The sequence below is a fragment of the Eremothecium sinecaudum genome, chromosome VIII (genome assembly GCF_001548555.1).
Source record: "Eremothecium sinecaudum strain ATCC 58844 chromosome VIII, complete sequence".
Lineage (NCBI taxonomy): Eukaryota > Fungi > Ascomycota > Saccharomycetes > Saccharomycetales > Saccharomycetaceae > Eremothecium > Eremothecium sinecaudum.
In genome coordinates this window covers 292,827-313,347 of record NC_030899.1, presented here as the reverse complement: position 1 = coordinate 313,347, position 20,521 = coordinate 292,827, and the positions used below count along the sequence as shown (strand labels likewise).

The window sequence follows — 20,521 nt, the reverse complement described above, 5'->3', positions numbered from 1 at the left end:
AGCATATCGAAGTAATGTGTCTCCAATGGCGATCAACGCAACGAGAATATCAAAGTAATAATAGAAACGGAAGCCTTAAAATCATCCTTTATAGAAAGTAAATGACAAAACAATACTTGAAAAAATTTATTAAGGCTATTCTGGGCCTTCAACACCAACTGCAGCAACATAGCCTACCAAAAACACCGGGCTCCGCTAGTGAATCATGGTCAGATTGGTTCTGTTGACCTGTTCTCAGCATTCGCTTCCCAAAAGCATCGTAAGATTGAGCTGCCATTGCTTGCTTTGCTGTTGGATTTGTAGAAAACATCTCGTTCCCGCTCAATGGGAACTTTAGTCTATGCTTCGCCGAGTAGGAGCCCCTGTGCGGTGCAGACTGCGAATGTGGTTTTTGAGCTTTAGAAGTACTCTTGGTGTAGGCATGTTGTTGATGGTTTGATGATGTCAGAACCTGTTGGAAAGGTTGTTTAGGGTCCGATTGGCGCTGCGAGTGTGATTTATGGTTTGGATTGTTCGTATTGTTGTTATAGTTACCAGGATTGGGGTTCCCATAACCATGCAAGTTGGCTCTTTTATTAATCTTTATATTCCAGCCAGTATGATCATTCAATTCCATCCAGTCATATTCCTGATTTTCCTCTAGATGCAAGTCATGCATGACTGAGTCCATCAAGGAAATCAAGTAATCATAATCAGGCTCCTCTTCAAACTTGAGCGCACGACAGTATTTCAAGTATTCCGCAAATTGCATGGGAACATGTTCCGACAGTAAATCCTCCGGTTTTAGTTTCTGCTTAGTCAATCCTATCTTTTCATATTTGGCCTTGTTATTTGGAGCTTTGAGTCCCTGCCAAGGTAATGAGCCTCTTAAGAAGTAAAAGAATACATGACCAAGTGACTCTAAGTCATCACGCCGGGACTGCTCCCTACCAAAGTGCGTGTTAATTGACATATAACGCGCAGTTCCACTGAGCGACTTCCGCTCCCGGTAGGGTATATGTTGCTTAGTCTTTGGGTCCCGGTACTGTTTTGCCATCCCAAAGTCTACAACGTAGATCAAGTTAGGATCGTGGTTAGCTGACTGTGCACAACTCTTCACAACCTCCCCATTTGCCAACTCCCTCTGGTACTCTGCAATGAGAAAATTGTCCGGCTTAATGTCCCTATATATTAAATCACGTTCATGGATTACGCGGACCCTATCAATCATCTGCTTGGCCAACATACAAGTAGTCTTCACACTAAATTTTCTTCCACACCACTCAAAAAGATCTTCCAAGGACGGTCCAAGCAAGTCAATAATAAGAATGTTGTGTATTCCCTCCTGACCAAAATAATACGCACGGGGAATACCACGACACTTATTAAGTATCCGATAAGCTCTAAATTCATCCCTAAGCTGCGGAGCTTCCGACCTGCGTGGCTCAAACTTTATCGCAACTGGCCTACGAGTACCGTTACCTGTTTGACCTACTTCATTTTCATCTAAAGTAGAATTGGATCCATCCATTATATTTTCACCCTCAAAGATGATACCAAAAGAGCCTTCACCAATCTTTGGGCCTACTGCATAGTGGATACCCACAACATGCTGAGGTTGTCGGTTCCCCATGATGCTTCCACTAAACTATTTTCCGCAACGTTGCTGCTTAAAATAATATTGCCACGTAGTAACAGTATCAATCTCTATAATAAAAGCTGAATTCTCCAAGTACCCACTTCCTGGTATAACTCAACACAATTCAGAGGTCCTATTTCCTGCCTGTCGCTCTACTTCCAGCTGTGAATCCTTATGTGTACCTTGTTCAAAGTAGTGTTTGAGGAACAAAGAACGTGGAACAAAAAAGGTAATTGAAAATTAAAATTCTTTCGCTGCCCTATACGGAACAGACATTTGGATAAGCTATGAAAGAGGCATTTATCATCACAATGGGAACGTTTAAAAGCGTGCTTTAGTACTATATAGCATCTTTATATTGGCTTGCGACCCTGCATCTATTGTAACCGCCGTTCTTCATTGTATAACATAGCGTATTGTATAAGATATGTTCTATCGTACAACGTGACGTACTATAACGGTCATGACTTAGAAACTACTGGCTATCAAGGACCGGCTGGTGTGCTATCAGGTGGTTGAGGAGGGATGGGAGCGACTGTAAGATGTTATCTAGGTGGTAGTGAGGAAGGTGCTTTAAAAATAAGGGTTTAGGGCTAATAATAGGCAGAAGCGATGCATTGGAAAAATTTGAGGTATCTGGCAATCAGTTCAGCGAATAGAAGACCACGCAGGTAGCGGAGAGATTAAAGGTCGTGAATGGAGTAAGGATGGAGTTTGAGATTGATGGGAAATGCCTTTGTTACCATGGGCCTTTACTTTATGAAGCGCGCGTTTTGCGGATCTACGATCCAGTGACGAAGACGTATCGCGACAAGCATAACAGCAGAGTGGAGCCTACAGAGGAGGACAAACTACCTGAAGATGCGCTTGGTCGACCTCTTTGGTTTGTACATTATCAGGGTTGGAAGGCTACATGGGACGAGTGGGTCAGCCAGGAGCGTATCCGTCCATATAACGACGAAAACTTGGCTCTAAAGAAACAGCTGGTACGCGACATGAAGGAGGCTGCAGCAGCAGCCAAGCGCTCCAAAAGCAAGGGAGGAGCGCCCTCTAGTGGCAGTAGCAGCGGTGCCACCTCAGCCAAGCGCGAGCGCTCGCCGCTGAATAAAGGACGGGGCACCTCTGGTTCTGCTGCCGCCGCCGCAATCCCAGATCCTCAGAACCCCACAACACAATCTCAGAAACTGCTTCAGTCAGTGCTTCAGGAGCATCAAACTCCTCGTATTCTACTACGTATGCCTCTAGCGCTAAAATCTCTACTTGTTGATGACTGGGAACTGATTACTAAGGACCGCAAACTGCTAGCGTTGCCGTGTTCTCCATCAGCGGAGGAGATCTTGAACGCTTATCGCGATGATAGATCGGCCCAGTTGCCGTCCCCTGTCTCCCAAACCCTACTTCACGAGTTTGTCGAAGGCATCCGTCTCTACTTTGACCAGGCGCTTTCACACCTGCTACTGTACCGCCTCGAGCGTCCGCAATTTAGCGAGCTTCTAGGCACAACGGCTACAATCATACAAAATGACGAGAATCAAGAAGGATCTACGAACGTCCTGACGTCGTCATACCCTCGCCCAAGTACAATATACGGCGGTATACATCTTATCAGGCTACTTAGTCTCATGCCTGAGCTTATCTCAGGCACTACAATGGATGAGAAAAGCTGCCACACGGTTGTCTCACAATGTGAAACTCTGCTTGCATGGATAGCTAATAGGTCGTCGACATTGATACCTAACAATTACGTAAATACAAGTGCACAATATGAGGGTGTCGCGTTAGGTATGTAGTTACTAAGCGTCTTAACAATGCACTAGATTTTTCCACAGTAGGTTATTTAAAGGAATATGAAAGAAATTAGTAAGCAATTAGTAAGCTTAATGTTTTTAGTTCACGTTAAGCGACTTTTTATCGATAAACTACCCAAACAACAAGCTATCAATGTCTTTAAAAGTCCAAAACTGAGACAGTAAAGCCCACAGACAGGCCTCGGGTTACGCTGTTATTACGTTTTTCGGTTCTTATCAATCGAATATGCCTGTTTTCGTAAATTGTTCTTTCACCCGACCTAAAATTAAACCAAATTTTCACCCCTGTTGTAGTTTTCTTCGAATAATTCTATTATGTATAAGCGGCTATTTGGCTGTGACCCGGACTGCAAACTGTAAAACCCCAGTCAAAAGAAATAGCGTAACTAAAATACTATATATAAGAAGCCATTATGATCTTCCTGATCTCTAGCGTTACCGGTTAAAATTTTATTACTGCATTCATTGTGCCAAAAGTTTTAGAATTTTCTAGAGAATAAGATGTCTACTAAGAAGGTTGCAATTATAATCTACACTACTTACGGTCACGTTGCCAAGTTAGCAGAGGCTGAACGCCAGGGGGTTATCTCTGCTGGAGGTAGCGCGGACATATACCTTGTCCCCGAAACCCTTCCCGAGGAAGCACTAAAGGGATTACATGCTCCACCAAAGCCAGACTATCCTGTAGCCACTCCAGATGTGCTAACTTCTTATGACTATTTCTTGTTTGGTATGCCTACTAGATTCGGTTCATTCCCAGCGCAGTGGAAGGCATTCTGGGACGCAACCGGTGGTTTATGGGCAAGCGGCGCCCTACACGGTAAGTTTTTCGGTATGTTCATTTCAACCGGGACCGGTGCAGGTAACGAAACTACCATCTTAAACTCGCTTTCAGTACCCGTTCACCACGGTATGAACTTCATTTCGCTAGGCTACAAGAACGTAGCTCAGTATCTAAGCAATACCGAAGTAGCACATGGAGGCTCACCATGGGGAGCAGGAACCCTTGCAGGCGCAGACGGTTCGCGCCAACCATCGGAGACAGAGTTGAAGGTAGCCGAGATCCAAGGCCAAACCTTCTTCCAAACCATCTCATCTATTTAGACATACGTGAATAAACTAGGTTTCTACTCAAATCTTAGCTTTTTTTGTTAAATATTCGTTTGTTTCTATTTCAGTCCTTCAAAAAGTCATTGGATCGACTCGGGGCATGCAGACAAATATTGCTGAGCGCTGGCGGTTGTGGCCGCGTTATTTGTCCTGGGATTTGCAACACCCTTCTTACGAGTCGTGTCGTTATTGGGTCTATGGCACTTAGAATGCCGTTGTAGATTCCCCTTGACGTTGAATTTTTTTTTGCAACCAGGATAATCACATGCGTAAGGTTTCGTGTTAACATGAACTACCATGTGGACCTTAACAGAAACCTTCCTAGTAAAGACTTTGTGACAGATCGGGCAAGTGCGATCATTGAGGGGGCTACGCTGTCTTGGCCGCCTAGAAACTGGCTCGCGTTCTAACTGCTGCTGCTGCTTCTGCTGCTGTGGTTGCTGGTTTGGCTGCTGTTGCGTGTACTGTGTAAATGGTGGAATAACAAAATTGCTGTAAAATTCTGTATCCTCGTCCGACTGCGAAGCAGAACCTGCTGACCCAGTATCCAGCACTAGGTTTTCGGTCCAAGGAAAACTGGGAAACGGCCCGCTATAGGGCTGGTAACAAAATGGATCTTCCTGTGGCTGGGTTCCTAGCCATTGTGCGAAAAGAACACCATTTTCATCTTCGTTTGAAAGCATTAGAACAACTTAAAGTCAGTATAATAGTATAGGAAATCTAGAAAACAAGATAAGAGGTAATACTTCAGCGATACCCCGTTTAGAAAAGTTAACTAATTCTTGTCCTTTTTTATATATATAGAGTTTATTTTAAAGTGACATTTTTTAATTCGAAACGCTTAAACCTCTTGCCTATCTACTTATAATTAAGTCCAACAAATTACGGCTTTTAGCTAGCCTAGTCATTTAAATTAGCCGCGCAATACATGACCAGGCTTAAAAGTCACTTAATCTTAGGTAAAGTTGCGAGATCTCCTGGGGGAGCGAAAGTCAGACCACAATTACAGTCGCGTTCTGGAAGACCGAAGAAGGCCCGAAGAGAGGGATGATCATGGACGACCTGTTAAGTAAGCGGATGTTCTTTTTGCTGCGGGCGCAGATCTAGACAGGGACTAAGCAGGCAATGTGCGAGACTTTCTGCATTGTTGGACGGATAAACGACGCACATATGAGGTGGATGAACCACAAAAGCGAGTAATTTATTATTTTATTACTAGCAGATCGAGTCAATGTGCGGTTCCCTATATATAATTTGTATTCTCCACCAGAGTCGTACTTTTGCCTCGCGTTGTTGTTTTAATTACCAGAAGAAACAAATCTGGGGATATACGTAGGAGCAGGGGTTGTGTTATCAAGACTTAATGCAGGATACGCCGAACGGTTGCTGTACGTGTGGAAGACTATACTCAAGAGGTTTATAACTTCTGTAGAAGGCACGGGAGCGGCGCGCAAATGGAATGTGCTGCAGCGTGCTAAAAACGTTCCCCGCTGGAGGACTCCGGGCGTCAAAACCCAAATGTAGCCTAGTCAGGCAAGCTCATTTTGGCAGAGAAGGAATGGGTTCCTGTTAATTGAGGGATCAGTCCTTCAGTCGCACACGTAGACTGCCACAACGCAGCACTGGGTGACGTCCGACAGGGGACAGTATTTAGCTAGCATATATAGCGAAGGCCCGAGAGCCCGAGAATTCTATGGCGGTGGCATGTTCCACTAGCAGCAAGGCCAGCAACAGGGCCAGCAACAGGGCCACATGGGCATGCCGCCATCTCTCCATTCGCAGGAAATGCAAACTACGTTCACAGGGCCGGTTCAAAGTTACCCTTGGACGCGGCACAGCGACGAAGACGAGGACGATGCGGATAAAGCTCCCCAGCCTGCTGCCGCGCCCGTGTCGAGCGCGGGCGGTGGGGGAGAAATCGAGGACAGTATTACAGATGTAGCTGCTTCGCCGTATATGCCTTCTGCTAGCGCTAATAGTGTTCCCCCAACACCAATGGCTGCGAATGTTAATGTCAACGCCCCTATTTCCACCGGTGTACGACTGACAGCCAAGACCTGCCCAGTATGTCTGAAAGCTTTCACGCGGAAAACGTCTCTAAACACTCACATGCTCATCCATGCAGATATACGGCCATATCGTTGCCGATACAACGACTGTAACAAGACCTTCAATGTTAAAAGCAACCTCAATAGACACTTGAAGATACACAAGAAACAGGAACTGCTTTCCGAGAAGAGTTCCCTGCAGGATACTGATTCTGGCCGTTCAAGCGAATTGTAGCACTATGTAAACATATTTTTAACTGCCGGTAAGCCCCAATAATAAAAAATATGAAACGTCACTATTGTTGTTCTTTGCCTTAAGAAGATAAACGGCGCGGGACACCGCCCCCAAATGCATAGATTTTTTTATTTTTTATATTTGTTTATTTGTATTTTTCTGTTTTAAATGCGAACTTTTTTTTTATTTTTATTTTTCAATTTCTATACTATATTTATTTATTTATTTGTATTTATTTAGTTTATTTATAAATTGGGTTTGTTTGTTTGGCGTTCATTTAACAAATTCGTTTTTAGTGTGGGGTTTGTTCATTGTTCCTTTTTTGCCACCTATTCAAGAAAAGTTTTTTATTTTTATCCCATTATTTGAAATAACCAAACCACGTTAACCATAACGAAAACTTTGCTAACCACGGTATAAACAGGAAAGGTCGTAATGGCAGCTATGCTGGATAGTGAGACTCTGCATAAGCAATGGAATTAGCTAACTCAAGCACAGGCAAGAAATTGCGTCAATTGGAAATATTTAAAGCTTATGCTAAACCTAATGGAATTTCAAGCGGGAGAAACGAGCTAGTACTTAATTATAATGACTTTATTGACTTGCTATTAAACTTTCGGTCGACATATTCTAATTTTGCAGGTGGCAGGTATAATCTAAATGAAATTCCCAGAAATGTGTTTGGCTGTATTTTCTTCGCTATGGATGAGAACAACAAAGGATACCTTAATTTGAATGATTGGTTTCATTTCAATAACATTCTCGAGTATGAAGGCTACCAGTACATTATATTGTTTGAGTTTTTTAGGAAATTCGAAGTTAAGCGGCCCCTGGGGGAGGCCAAATCAATTAATTACGGTAACAAGTTTCTGACATTTGATGAACTCTATCTTAATGCAGAACAGTTTCGCGCTACCCTTGGGCTTTTGCATGACTGTGTTACTGATCAGTTTATAGTTTCTAACGATCTATTTCTGGACTGGAACGGGTTTGAGTGGTTTCGATGGTACGAGGTTTTTCCTCGCGGGTCTTCTGCGTTTGGGCCTAGTATTTCCCTCAATTCGATCATATGTATGATACAAAACGATATCCGTGAAGAAAAGTTACGGCTGGGCTTCAATGCTTTGGCTTACAAGGATGTGCAATCTAAATCTACGCTGATTATGAAGGATGACCTCATTTCTTTAATGAGGCTATTTTATTCGCATCGAGTACCTGTGGGCGTGTTCAGTTCGTTACAGTTGGCAGCCGCCTCCAATAGTGGAATACAGAGCGGAACCGCTGTGAGCTACACGGTTTTCCGGGACTTATTCTTTCTATTCCATAATTTTGATATTTTGAACCAGCTTGTGCATAACTTTGCACAAGCTCATGCGTTTACTGCGAAGGAGGTCAGGGAACGACCAATTACAAAAAATAATTTACTTTCATTTCTAAATGTTGAATACAATAAAGTGAATAACATTATTGACTTTACACCAACCCAGTTGTCTTTATTGTTTTCCGTGGTTTCGCAGTTCAAGAAGTTACCTGAGCAAGATGCAAATGTACCACAAGAGCAGAAGGATTCCATCATAGAAAGTTTTCTCCAAGAAGAGTACTTACAAGGTGGCACCATTGGTGAAGGTAAGTTTCAAAAGTTTAGGGAAGATTGCAAAGATATTATCAGTGACAATGTTACAGATAAAAATGAAGAGAATATATTCTCGCGGTATTTGAGACTAATTCCTTTCCTTAAGAGCAAACTCGTTCAGACAACATCTGAAATCCATTCTCATGATAATATTACATTGGAAGATGTTATGAAGATCGTGAATCCTAACTATTTGCATGACGTCGTACACCGACTAGAACTAAAACGAATTCAGAAGGAAACAAGGAACTCCAACATGTACCTCTATCCTGTATGGGACTCTATCTATAATTTCTTTTTCGGTTCCATTGCTGGCTGTATTGGCGCTACTGCTGTATATCCAATTGATATGATTAAGACTAGGATGCAAGCCCAGAGAGCGAATTCACGGTACAAGAGCTATTTGGACTGTATGGTCAAAATCTTCTCAAGGGAAGGTATTCGTGGAATGTACTCTGGATTGGGTCCACAACTAATTGGAGTGGCGCCTGAAAAAGCCATCAAGCTAACGGTGAATGACTATATGCGTGAGGCACTAACCAGTAGAAGTGGGAAATTATCGTTTCCTAGTGAGGTACTGGCTGGTGCCTCTGCTGGCGCCTGTCAGGTTATGTTCACAAATCCGTTAGAAATAGTGAAGATTCGTTTGCAAGTTAAATCCGAATCTACCACTTCTCCTACAAAGCATATTAACGCTCTTTCCATTGTGAGGTCACTGGGATTCCGGGGATTGTATAAAGGTGCAGGTGCATGTCTACTAAGAGATATCCCTTTTTCAGCCATTTACTTTCCTTCTTATGCTCATTTTAAAGCTGATATTTTTCACTTTGATCCTAAAGATTCAAATAAGAGAAGCAGGCTAAGCACTTGGCAATTACTAGTTGCTGGTGCTCTGGCTGGAATGCCTGCTGCATTTCTAACTACGCCAGTGGATGTTGTAAAAACGCGATTACAAATTGAACCCAGGAAAGGTGAATCCATGTATAATGGCATATGGCATGCCTTCAGAACAATTTTTAAGGAAGAAGGTTTACGCAGCTTTTTTAAAGGTGGTCCAGCCCGTGTCTTAAGGTCTTCTCCGCAATTTGGTTTTACTTTAGCAGCATATGAGATTTTCCAAAACATATTTCCGACCCAGTCTGCAACTAATAACGATAATAATAATAGGAATGATAACTCACCAAAAATGAACAGCATTTTCCAACCACTAAAAGACAGTCTTGCAAGTATATTTCCAGTTGAGAGCAACCAAGGTTTATCCTCCGATCTATATGGCCCTACGCTGATGCCATATAGAAGGAATTTCTTTAATTACTACAATAAGAGTTGCGAAACCGCAAAATTATTTATGGATCTTGATTATAGTTTTGCGAAGTTTGATTATAACGCTTATCAACGATTCCACTCCGTGTTAAAAACCATGAACTCTAATAATCGCGACACCTAATATGGTCATAACACACTTATTTATTAACTCCTCATGAGAGATATGTAATCATAAAAATAATGATAATTTTCCGTTCTTCTAAATAAACTATCTTATCGGTGTTTTCCTGTAAACCTGTAGCTTATCCTTTGACCAAGTGATTTCCCCGTTGTCAACCCATTCGTTCAATTGTGCATTCTTGAAGTAGTATTCTCGCTCGCTTCGCGGTATCCCAGTTTGAACTGCCATCTTGAACCTGTGCTTTGTTCTCTGGTAAATCATCTCCTGTGCCAGCTCCTTTTCTTCGCGAAGCTCCTGAGTAGTGGGGAAATCCATTCTACCATATCCTGGAGGTGATTTAGAGCGGTGTCTTAAATTTTCGTAAAGTGGGAATGATTCATTAAAGCTCGCGTCATGATTAGCCAACGTCTTGGTCTCTTCCTGTTCAATACCAGCCATTTCGTTCATTTTCGTTCGCCTATAGTCCTTTAATCTCGACTTGGATAGTGTATTAATAACTTCATGGTTTGGGCTGAAATCTTCGTAAATCCAGGGTCTCTTTGTTATTGGGTTGATATTAAAGTCAACTTTGATTCTTTTCGGTCGTCGCAAAGAGGAGGGAGGATCTTTAATAATTGGACCAGTCAAATCTCCTTCTGAGTCACTGATCTGTTCTTCGTCACCCTCAACATCGGAGACGACTTTTGGCCTTAAAGATTCCTGTTTAAGCTGAGGGATTTTAGTATAGCTTTTAAATAATGGCTTCTGTGGGGACTCGATCTTAACATTTGGAGAATTCATAGCTGGTGAAGACTGCATATAATTCGATGCTTTGGAGTTTTCACCAAATGTATCCTTCTTTAGCGGAGAGCTGGTGAGCAAAAACTGCTTGCCATTCAATTCTAAAGTACCAGGTATTAATGGCTGAGAATTTAAATCCGCGTCACTGGGTATATGTTGATTACGTGCACTCACGAAGAATTTACCACTCGGTGAGCGGTGCTTCTCGCTAATTTCAGACCATGTAATATCTTCAGTATCGGACGTATTTGAGGGCATACGACGTTGATTATTTTGCATATCTCGTACACGCCTTGCTAGCTCATCTGCAATGTCATATTGTAATGAAATAATGTGCTCCCATGAAAGATCACGTAGCCAATCCTTTAATTCATAAGATTGACTACCTGCAGTCATATTAACTGTCAAAACTAGGAGTAATCTTGCTCTATTAACATTCAATTAATTGTTGTTCATTATAAGAATTCTTAAGGTAGAATTTTAATAGGGAGAAATGAAAAAACCATGTTATAACCAAAACTTCTATAACATACATCTGATAATGGTTCAAAGTGACCTCTAATAGTGGATTTGATGTCTTTAAACAACTATCTATCAGAAACTTACGGCTCCAAGAAAAGTTCTAAGTCGAAGTCAAAACAAGGCTCAAACTCAGCTCGAAATGTCAATATAGTGGATTCACCACAGCAGATTGTATTTACTGATAATAATCGTTTAAACTCTAAGTCTAAGGATCCTAAAAAGAAGAAGACTGGTCTGTGGAAGAATCTAGATACTAATGAAATTGTTGATGTTAAGAAAGAAGAGCCAATTAAGATGTCATCTGGCGCTTCCGCTGGATTACAGAGTGCAGAGGATGTTGCTAGGCAAATAAAAGAGAAACAGGAGCGAGATAAGCTAGAAGCAGGTGGTAGTGGAGGTGGTAACCAATCTACAGTATTTAGGGATGAATCTGGTCGTGTAATAGAAAATTATGACGCCTATAGAAAAGAGAAGGCGCTGCGAAATGATCTTCAAAAGCGAGCTAAGGAGCGAAAACTTGCAGAATTGAATATGAGTGATATTCAGTTATATCAAAAGAAGAATCCTGGTTGGAAAGGTACTATTGATGATAAGGATAACTTAAAAACTGAAGATCCTATAATTGCATTTACAGCTGAAAATGGAAAGCAACAGGTTAAGACATCGCCTTTAGGCAGAAAGCTTTATGAAGGTATATATCCAGAAAATCGGTTTGGTATAGCACCTGGCTGGCGATGGGACGGGGTAGATAGATCAACGGGATTTGAGCGAAAGTGGTTTGCTAAACAGAATGAAATAAACGAGAAACAGATACAGGACTATACACTACAACGAGACTAAAATAGCTAAAATCATAGTATTCAGCAATACATAATACTTTTATGTTACAATTGTTGTAAACTATAATTGTATTCCATATATAATTAATCCTTTCTCATCGGAAGATTGAGTTCAGAGAAATGCCGATTCTATAAATGAATGTCATCTTGTGTGGCTTGAAGCTATGCACCGCTTCCTCCTCGGAAGATTAAGTTAAGTGTTAAGAAATGCTGATTCTATAAAAGTGTGACTTTAAGCTCTTTCATCTCTTTCTCCTTTTCCACCTCTTCCTCCTCTTCCACCTCTTCCTCCTCTTCCTTCTCTTCCTTCTCTACCGCCTCTTCCACCTCTTCCACCTCTTCCACCTCGTTTAGGGTTCCACTTTTTGTTGTTTTCACCGTTCTGCACACCCGGTTTCATGAAGTTTTTCAATTCGTTAGTGGCCTGCTGTTTCATTTCATTATTAGAATTATAATCAGTCGAGACTTCACCTGGTAGAGGAGCTGAAGAAGCAGTTTGTATATTTCTAGAGTTAGAATGAGGCGCGAAATTTAGCATCTGATTATGTGATGGATGCATTATACCAGATGCTGACATTGGCATCATAAAGTGTGGTGGGAAACCGTTTCCATAGCCTGGGTGACCTACAAATCCCACAGGTTGCTGCTGAGGTACAGATGGAATATCAGTGAGTCGACCAACAACTGCATTGTATATGCTAGAAGCATTATTTCTACCAACAGTATTCAATGGCGTTTGAGTAACAGTAGCTGGGTTTCTATTCTGAGATGTTGCACCTCCAGCTGAAGAGAGGGAACTAGTTGCCTCTGGTGTATCCTTTTCTGCATCCGTGTTCTTTATCATATTCAAAAGTTCATGGGCCTGTTGTTTTTTGATTTCATCAATTTTCTTCTTCCGCTGTTCATGTGTAACAGCTGGATTAACGTTAGTGTTCTTCTTCTTCTTTGACTCCTGATCGACCTTCTTGGACGCCCTCGAATGATAAATAAACTGTCTGTTAGAGATATTCAGCAGAAGAGAAGAATCCAAACTGAGACCACGCTTCGTAGATAATCTTCCAGAAAACGTAGTTCCAACAACCAATTCCTTATCAAATAGAACCTGTAAAGACAAACGGTTCACAATAGTAGTATACCCTACGATGGTACCCTTGGCAAATAACGGAACTTCACCAGAGTCGTGGACATACATCACGCGGTCTCCCAGGTCAAATCTTTGACTGCGCAGCATTGCAAATGATTTTCTAGGGTCCAAGACAGCGCTACGAGGAACCGCAGTCAGCTTCTTCTGCTCTGGTTTGTCTTGCAATTGTTCATATTTGATGATTTCTTCTTCGACCAGTTTCATAGAGAGTTTTGTCAATGAATCACTTTCCAAGGATACAGTAACAAAAGGCTCTCTGACATCATTGATGAATCTCGCCACAGCGTCAATAAGGGCTTGAGCTTCTTCAGGTGATTTTTTTGGTAAAAGGTCAGTGACATGAGGCATATTGAAGTCCATAGTATCCTTAAGGGCACGGAAGAACTCCGGAAACATGTTTTTGTATTGCTGCAATAAGTCCATAGCTAGGTTAGAATATAACCAGCCAGAATCACTTTTTTTACTAAACCCTAAGACCTTTTCATTACGCGCTTGGAATTTAATCATTAAACCAACGTTAACTGGGCGTTTATCAGTATTAATCATAAATCTCGAGGTAATTCTAGACAAGAATAACGGAGGAATGTTCAATTTTTTTGCTACAACATAGGAAGGTAGGTAACGCACTGCTTCCTTATCTGCGTTCGCTCTTGCTTTACCAATTATTGGCTCATGCTTGGTACTACGTTTATTAATAGTCAATTTCAAAGTTGTGGAGCTAGAATGCCCATCTACGACTGCTTCTCCACCATATGCGTAATCGCCGAGGAATATAACACCTGAACCAACCGGAAATTCTTCATTAATTGGAAGTGGTGGCGTTTCCACATACCTTTCATCTTTGTTCTCCACGTCTGGTACAACTAACTGTAAGGGATAAAGTTCCACTTTGTCATTAAAAGTTTTAGAGTAAGATCCATCATTTTGTCTTACAAGACCATTAACACGAAGAACTCCAACAACGGCAACTATATCATCCAAAGCTATAGCCATCTTCTTGGAATATTGGTGTTTTAGTGATGATCTCATAGTATTGAACTCGTTCTTATCATTTTGAGTAACAGCCCTCTTGATAAAGTTTTGCGTTTTATCTGTAGGTGAATTATAAGCCTCGTATATATTAATACCATCGTTAATGGAAACCATTTTTGATTCACGTAAATATGGCCAATCAGTATAGACGATGCCATTCATATGTCTTTTAGCAATCTCCGGTACTGTTATATTACCAACCTTATAAGGATCTTCAATATAAAGCATCATTGATTGTTGCCTAGAAGGTTGTTGAAAAATAGTACACTCGTTATATTCGAGTCTATTCACAAAGTTAAGCGTCCTCAATGTTGGAAAACCTGCCAGGGCCTGTACTCCTAGTTTAGCGCCATCTGCCAAACCGTAGATCAATTCGTCATGAGGCAAGCTTGTAGGTTTAAAAGGATATTCAACACAATGATTATGAGCAATGTCAGTGAAAAGACCCTTCAATGGAGTCTTATAGAGATTGTCAACTTGCGGGTTGAAGACGAACCGTAAATCACAGCCAAAAGAATTCCTTGCTTTTTCCTCTGCGGTTAACTTATCCATATATGGAGCCATCGCCTCTACCAATCGCTTTTCATCAACAAATGAAATTTTTACAACAGCCTCCCAATCAGCTGTTTTCCCGTTCTTATCTATCTCTAACTCGGTTGGATAAAAGTCTAATATTGGAGACTTTTCATTATACATCAAGGGTCTCAATACTGGCGGAATCAAATTCTTGGATCTTTCTGGCAACACAGACATCAATTGCTGAAATGGTGTAAAAGGACTACTTTTGTCGAAAGCAATTTTAACATTCAAACCCTTAACAATGTCCGAAATACGTGGGGAATAATGATAACGGTAGTACCACGACCACGATGGGCATCCTTTGTAGTAGTAATATAACACCCACTGAAGACCCTCAACATAGTTTTCAGTCATTTCTGTGAGCTTCTCTTCATCATTGATTGAAAACCCCACTTTTTCTTCATAATAATTGTTCTTCCAATTCGTAAACCTTTCATTATAAACCTCATGGACCTCTTCCAATTCTTTCTTATCGTTAACAATAACTGCTTGCTCAAAATTCTTTACAGAACGCCGCAACTCATTCCGACGATTTGAGCGTTCTTCATCGCTCTCACTAGGATTAAATGAGTCCAAGTCCAACTTGAAGGTATAAGAATCCTTAGAATTAGAATGTACAACAACCAAACCTAGTTCAAAAGCAAGCTCTTTGAGGAAGTCCAGATTCTCTACAGCTAGGTCGTGATCTAGTGGTGGGTCCATAGTGATTTGTTCATCAGTAACATCTTCTGGAAGTTTTTTACTCGTCAGCTCTAATAACCATGGCTTCAGTATTTTAACTATTTTACGCTGGTCGCGCAAAAGCAGCTTTTTCCCTGCATTGCGTCTTTTCCTTTCAGCTTCCAACGAGATCTGTCCTAATTGTGTATTGAACCACTCAACATCAATGTCAGCTTTTTCAAAATTAGCCAACTCAAAACGTGATAGATACTCTAACCAAATTTTGAATCGCTCTATATTTATGGTACCATTGTTATTAATGTTACCGTCCATATGTTTTAGAGCTTCCTTAAACGTTTGTAGCAAGACAGGTAAAGCACCCTTGTTTAAATGTAAATCAGGAAGATTAGGCAAGAAATCATTACCTATAACATACATGACGAGGATAAAGTCATCTAATAGCCTCTCAAAGTCAAACTCAAAAGGCATATCATCCATACCTTCTCTGAATTCCAATTCCAGGTACTCCCTTAATATAGAAAGATGTAGTAAGAAGAAGTTTTGATGCTCTAACGGCTTTGTCTTTTGGTTTCTGCCGAAAGTAACCTCTTCCCTCAATAATGCAAAATGCGGATCATGGGTGGAAAGGCCCAAAATAATCAAATCAGCGTCTAAACCATAGATACAATGTCTCGTGTTAGGGTTATAGTCCGCTCCAGACCTAAGCTGTCTAATATATTCCATAATCTTATGCTCACCTTCACCAGGAACCTCTTGACCAGAGAAGATCACATTGATATTTTGCCACGCAGAATCCGTTGAGATCTTTTGGTGGATAAAATACTTCATGTTCTTTGTCAACTTCTCCATAAATTCAGTACCAGGCGTAATCGCATTAGAATCAAAGGGCTCGCCAGTAGGAATTTGTTCACCATTCGCAATAGCCTTTTCAAGCGCCTTTTCACTATCCATAGCTGTCCTGAACCTACGACTTCTTTGCTGATTCATTTTGGCTCTTGGCGCAACACCATCAATTGCCATGTAAAACGTTTGCTTAGGTCTAATCGTATGAAACAAGTGATCAATATACTTGAATATATTCACAAACACTTCCTCCTCGGATAGTCTCTTCTTCAAATCATCTTCATGACTACCATGGGTACATATATGAAGAATAGAATTCATATCAAGGTATAAGTTATCAAACTCAGGAATCTGAGTTCCATCAATCAATTTAGAGATATTCGGCCATCTTTCTGAAATATACCGAAAAAACTTAGGAATACCCATTTTAAAATAGCCTATTCAAATGTCAATATTACCTCAGAAGGTCTTTTAGGTATCCTTTTAATGATTGTTCATGTAATAAACACTCATGTGCAGCAACTTCAGATATCACGTAAAAGAGTTCCAAGACGTGAGTCGTTTGTAATGATGTGTAGGTAGGGTAACACTAAAATGTAGGGTAACATAAGATGTATTCATTAAACCCAGGTAGAACAGTACTCGGCAATACCCACGATGGTTTTTGTAGCTCTTCAGTCGCTTTGAAGTGGTTTTAACTGTTCTTTTAGTTATCGGTCGATAGTGTTTATATAAGCCTATCGCCCTTCGGTGAAAATTAAAATCTGAATCGCATCGACTTCAGAAACATTGCTGATTTTAAAGGTATTTAACACGACTTAATAAATCTCGGTTGCTTCATCATGTTCAATTTTGGTGGCGGAGCTCCAACTGATAAGCCAGCAGCTCCTGGTGGCGGTTTATTTGGTCAATCTAATACTAATGCCGGAACAACTGGTGGTTTATTTGGTAATTCCAACACTAGCGGCGGTGTGAATACGGGGAATTTATTTGGACAGAACAATAACAATGTTGGAGGTACTGGGGGACTATTTGGTCAAGATGCCTCAAGGCCTGGAGGTAACACTGAGGTCAAGCCAGGTGGTTTATTTGGGCAAAATAATGTATCTCAGGCAGGTGGGTTATTTGGACAGAACAATAACACCAATTCTACTGGTGGCTTATTTGGAAACAGTTCAAATGCTGGCTCTGGAACTACTGGAGGCCTTTTTGGAAATAATACAACGAACACTGGCACCAGTAACCTCTTCGGCAACAAAACTGGAGGATTAGGGCAGGGTAGCGGAGGCCTATTTGGTAGCAGTTACGCGACCTCAAACACTGGCGGTCTCTTTGGCAATCAAAGCAAGACAGCCGGCTTCCAACAGCAACAGCAGAATACCCAGCCGATGAACAGCGCGCTGATGTCAATTTCGCAACTCCCCATAACCTCCATGACTAGAATCGCAGATCTACCTCCCCAGGTCCGTCAGGAGATCGAACAGCTCGACCAGTACTTCCAGCGCCAAGTCTCCATCTCCCACCACCTCAAGGCCGACGAAGAAGAGCATATGGAACTCATCAAATCTGTGCCACGTGACATCCAATTTTTGTTGAAGACCTACTCCATCACGACTCAGTCGCTCCAACAAGATCTAAAACGCATTCAGTCCATTAAAAGCTTGACCGACGATAACATTCGTGACTCCGAGAGTTTCTCGCTTATTTTGAATCAGCTCTTAACTCCGGGAACGAAGGTTTCCTCCGCTGAGCTTAACAGGTTCTTTCAAGAGAAGATCCAACTATACAATCAGAAATTGGACGAGTACTTCAGAGTACTTTCCGACATCAAAAGCGCCGTGAATGGCTTAGATAATGATATGTTTGGTACTAAAGAAAACACTAACGGTGAATTCGCCGATCCAATTAAGGCTAGCATCAATTCTATTATTGTCACAGTAATTGAGGAATTCGAGTTGTTCATGGACATGGCTGAACGAGTGGCACAATTACACCAGAGGGTGAAAGAACTAAACGGAACAGGCAAGAACTCTATAATATCGTCATAATACAATAATAGGTACCATTTCGAGGCAATATATACCGCAGAAATAGCTCTATAACTTCCTCTTGTAGTGTAGAATCACTAAGACGGTCGTTATAAGTGATTGATAGTCGTCTGTTTATCACGTTTTGACTAAACAGGGGGATCTCGCGAGGGGGAAGGTTTAATCATTTGAGCACCGACCTCAGGTTACTGTTAAAATTGACATATTTGTATTGTTTACTGTAAAGTGTGGTATTTAGGAGCTTTAATAGGGTGATTACCGGTGCTTCATATACTATTAGAATATTATCTATTGTTAATCATTGTAATAAGACGGATTTGCGTTAGTGTGGCAAATAGGGTTAGCTAATCGACTGAATCGGGGGTTTGTAGTTTATTAAAAGTATTTTATTAATACTGAAGAAACGATGGGATCGGTTGCTAAGCAGTTCGATAGAACGTGGAATTTGGTGACGTTTAATAGGGACAGTGACGGATCTATGGAATCTCAGTTGTTTGTTGAAGTAGCTGATCAAGCGAATTTCGATGATGTTCTGTCTAATACTAGCAGTGATGAGTCGGATTGGCCAACTAAACCGAATACTGCGGATAGTAGTGGTGGCAATGATAATTCCGAAGATATCATGGTTGTTAGTATGGATGATACGGAAGATACCTTTCTTGATAATAGCGGTGAAGAGGTGGAAGATGAAGAAAGTACGGTTAGGAAGATCTACAATGCTCTTCTAGAGAAGTTACAGGGTTTATCTACGTTGCAGGTGATGTTTTTGACGTCTTCAACTACAGTTCTCGTGTACTTTCTTGTTGAGCAATTGTGGATGTATTATGGACTGAGGAATAGTGAATTTGGAAGGACGGTTGCAAGCTTGATGCCTATGGTGGTTCCTGGAGAGCCACAAGAAAATACCGTGATGTTTAATAATGTTGAGATTTCAGTGCCATTTGAAAGGTTTGGTACAAGGAAATTTATTGTAGATTTTGAAAAAAAGGTTGCATATCCGATCTCCTCTGCTGATGATTTTATACCAACCCAGCTAGGTAAGCAGTTTTTGTCCAAGCTGATGGCCTACCAGCTGCTTTTCCTGTACAGGTTGCAGTACGAGTGCTTACCCCGGTTAGCGTATAAGTATCAAATTTTCAGGAACCATGTAAACGATGGAGTTGTCAGTCTTGGCACACTGCTATCGCGGTCCGTCTCGGCGGCCATGGAACCAATATCTATAAATTGTGGATGCGCACGTGATTTTATACTGGATTTCTACTACAGTAACATTTATACTACCTGGGGCACCCTGAGTGAATCATATGAAGCGCTAGTTAGCGCATTGAGTTCTGTGAGTGAGACCATCTATGAAAAACTGACACCGACAGGCCGAGTATTGTCACAGGCTGTAGGATATTACCATTTGCCGGATCACGATATGAGTACCTGGAGTTTACTCGACGGCTGGATCAGTAAGAAGTGGATTCTGGTTTCTTCACAGGCATGTAGGTATCTTGATAAGATCAAGCTTACCTTCTCCAAGCAGTAATAGGATTACCAGGGAACAGTAAAATATATTTACCAATGCATATACAGTCATACTTACGCACGCATACACAACGGTTATTGAGATTGCTATTATTCTGCTTTAGTTGGGAAGGTTAGATATAAAAAAAACTATTCTATGTCAAATGGGCCGGTTGAGCATATTTGTTTAAAACATGCAGTTTGCATTCATATGTGCACATATACATAAATTTCTATAGTATATATTTATCATGTTGGTTTTGAATATCCACTAATAGCAGCCTCGCTGTAAATTACTTTTCAATATTTTCATGTTCTTGTTTGCTTCTTGATTGAGCGCTCTATTATTTGCTAATTACCTAAATTAATGTTAAAAGAGTAATTTTGCACTTTAATATACATTGTACCATTGATAAAATAATAAACAAAGGTTGACACAACCTAACAGAAGTCAATGTAAAATGACAATATAAATTATAGTTTTGACAAGCCATTACCGCTATATTACCCCTTCTTCCGAGTGGTGTCACGATTTTTACAAAATAGTCATACTGTCGTTGTAGAAAATTACGTAGGAGAAATAAAATGTAATTTTAATCCGACTAAGTTATTATATAATACTATATTTGACAAATGATTGTTACA

The 20,521-nt window shown here is 40.9% G+C and overlaps 11 protein-coding genes across 11 annotated transcripts; 7 read left to right on the top strand and 4 right to left on the bottom strand.

Annotated features, from left to right (window-relative positions):
• Positions 1-148: 148 nt before the first annotated feature.
• On the bottom strand, positions 149-1,612 carry YCK3 (casein kinase YCK3; the record flags this gene model as incomplete). Its single annotated transcript, XM_018134110.1, has 1 exon — positions 149-1,612. The coding sequence occupies one exon, from the start codon at positions 1,610-1,612 to the stop codon at positions 149-151; it is 1,464 nt and encodes a 487-aa protein (XP_017989618.1).
• A 713-nt stretch (positions 1,613-2,325) lies between these two features.
• Positions 2,326-3,408, top strand: EAF3 (Eaf3p; the record flags this gene model as incomplete). The annotated part of the gene is made up of 1 exon (XM_018134111.1): positions 2,326-3,408. The coding sequence occupies one exon, from the start codon at positions 2,326-2,328 to the stop codon at positions 3,406-3,408; it is 1,083 nt and encodes a 360-aa protein (XP_017989617.1).
• Positions 3,409-3,927: 519 nt separating this feature from the next.
• On the top strand, positions 3,928-4,530 carry PST2 (flavodoxin-like fold family protein; the record flags this gene model as incomplete). The annotated part of the gene is made up of 1 exon (XM_018134112.1): positions 3,928-4,530. One exon carries the CDS (start codon positions 3,928-3,930, stop codon positions 4,528-4,530), a length of 603 nt encoding a protein of 200 aa, XP_017989616.1.
• Positions 4,531-4,616: 86 nt separating this feature from the next.
• AW171_hschr84669 (C2H2-type zinc finger protein) lies at positions 4,617-5,219 on the bottom strand (the record flags this gene model as incomplete). The annotated part of the gene is made up of 1 exon (XM_018134113.1): positions 4,617-5,219. The coding sequence occupies one exon, from the start codon at positions 5,217-5,219 to the stop codon at positions 4,617-4,619; it is 603 nt and encodes a 200-aa protein (XP_017989615.1).
• Positions 5,220-6,288: 1,069 nt separating this feature from the next.
• On the top strand, positions 6,289-6,819 carry AW171_hschr84668 (C2H2-type zinc finger protein; the record flags this gene model as incomplete). The annotated part of the gene is made up of 1 exon (XM_018134114.1): positions 6,289-6,819. The coding sequence occupies one exon, from the start codon at positions 6,289-6,291 to the stop codon at positions 6,817-6,819; it is 531 nt and encodes a 176-aa protein (XP_017989614.1).
• Positions 6,820-7,292: 473 nt separating this feature from the next.
• On the top strand, positions 7,293-9,899 carry AGC1 (citrin; the record flags this gene model as incomplete). Its single annotated transcript, XM_018134115.1, has 1 exon — positions 7,293-9,899. The coding sequence occupies one exon, from the start codon at positions 7,293-7,295 to the stop codon at positions 9,897-9,899; it is 2,607 nt and encodes an 868-aa protein (XP_017989613.1).
• Positions 9,900-9,986: 87 nt separating this feature from the next.
• On the bottom strand, positions 9,987-11,075 carry SAE2 (ssDNA endodeoxyribonuclease SAE2; the record flags this gene model as incomplete). The annotated part of the gene is made up of 1 exon (XM_018134116.1): positions 9,987-11,075. One exon carries the CDS (start codon positions 11,073-11,075, stop codon positions 9,987-9,989), a length of 1,089 nt encoding a protein of 362 aa, XP_017989612.1.
• Positions 11,076-11,252: 177 nt separating this feature from the next.
• BUD13 (Bud13p) lies at positions 11,253-12,041 on the top strand (the record flags this gene model as incomplete). The annotated part of the gene is made up of 1 exon (XM_018134117.1): positions 11,253-12,041. One exon carries the CDS (start codon positions 11,253-11,255, stop codon positions 12,039-12,041), a length of 789 nt encoding a protein of 262 aa, XP_017989611.1.
• Positions 12,042-12,272: 231 nt separating this feature from the next.
• XRN1 (chromatin-binding exonuclease XRN1) lies at positions 12,273-16,745 on the bottom strand (the record flags this gene model as incomplete). The annotated part of the gene is made up of 1 exon (XM_018134118.1): positions 12,273-16,745. The coding sequence occupies one exon, from the start codon at positions 16,743-16,745 to the stop codon at positions 12,273-12,275; it is 4,473 nt and encodes a 1,490-aa protein (XP_017989610.1).
• A 416-nt stretch (positions 16,746-17,161) lies between these two features.
• On the top strand, positions 17,162-18,367 carry NUP49 (FG-nucleoporin NUP49; the record flags this gene model as incomplete). Its single annotated transcript, XM_018134119.1, has 1 exon — positions 17,162-18,367. The coding sequence occupies one exon, from the start codon at positions 17,162-17,164 to the stop codon at positions 18,365-18,367; it is 1,206 nt and encodes a 401-aa protein (XP_017989609.1).
• A 406-nt stretch (positions 18,368-18,773) lies between these two features.
• Positions 18,774-19,898, top strand: ATG39 (Atg39p; the record flags this gene model as incomplete). Its single annotated transcript, XM_018134120.1, has 1 exon — positions 18,774-19,898. The coding sequence occupies one exon, from the start codon at positions 18,774-18,776 to the stop codon at positions 19,896-19,898; it is 1,125 nt and encodes a 374-aa protein (XP_017989608.1).
• Between the last annotated feature and the right edge of the window lie 623 nt (positions 19,899-20,521).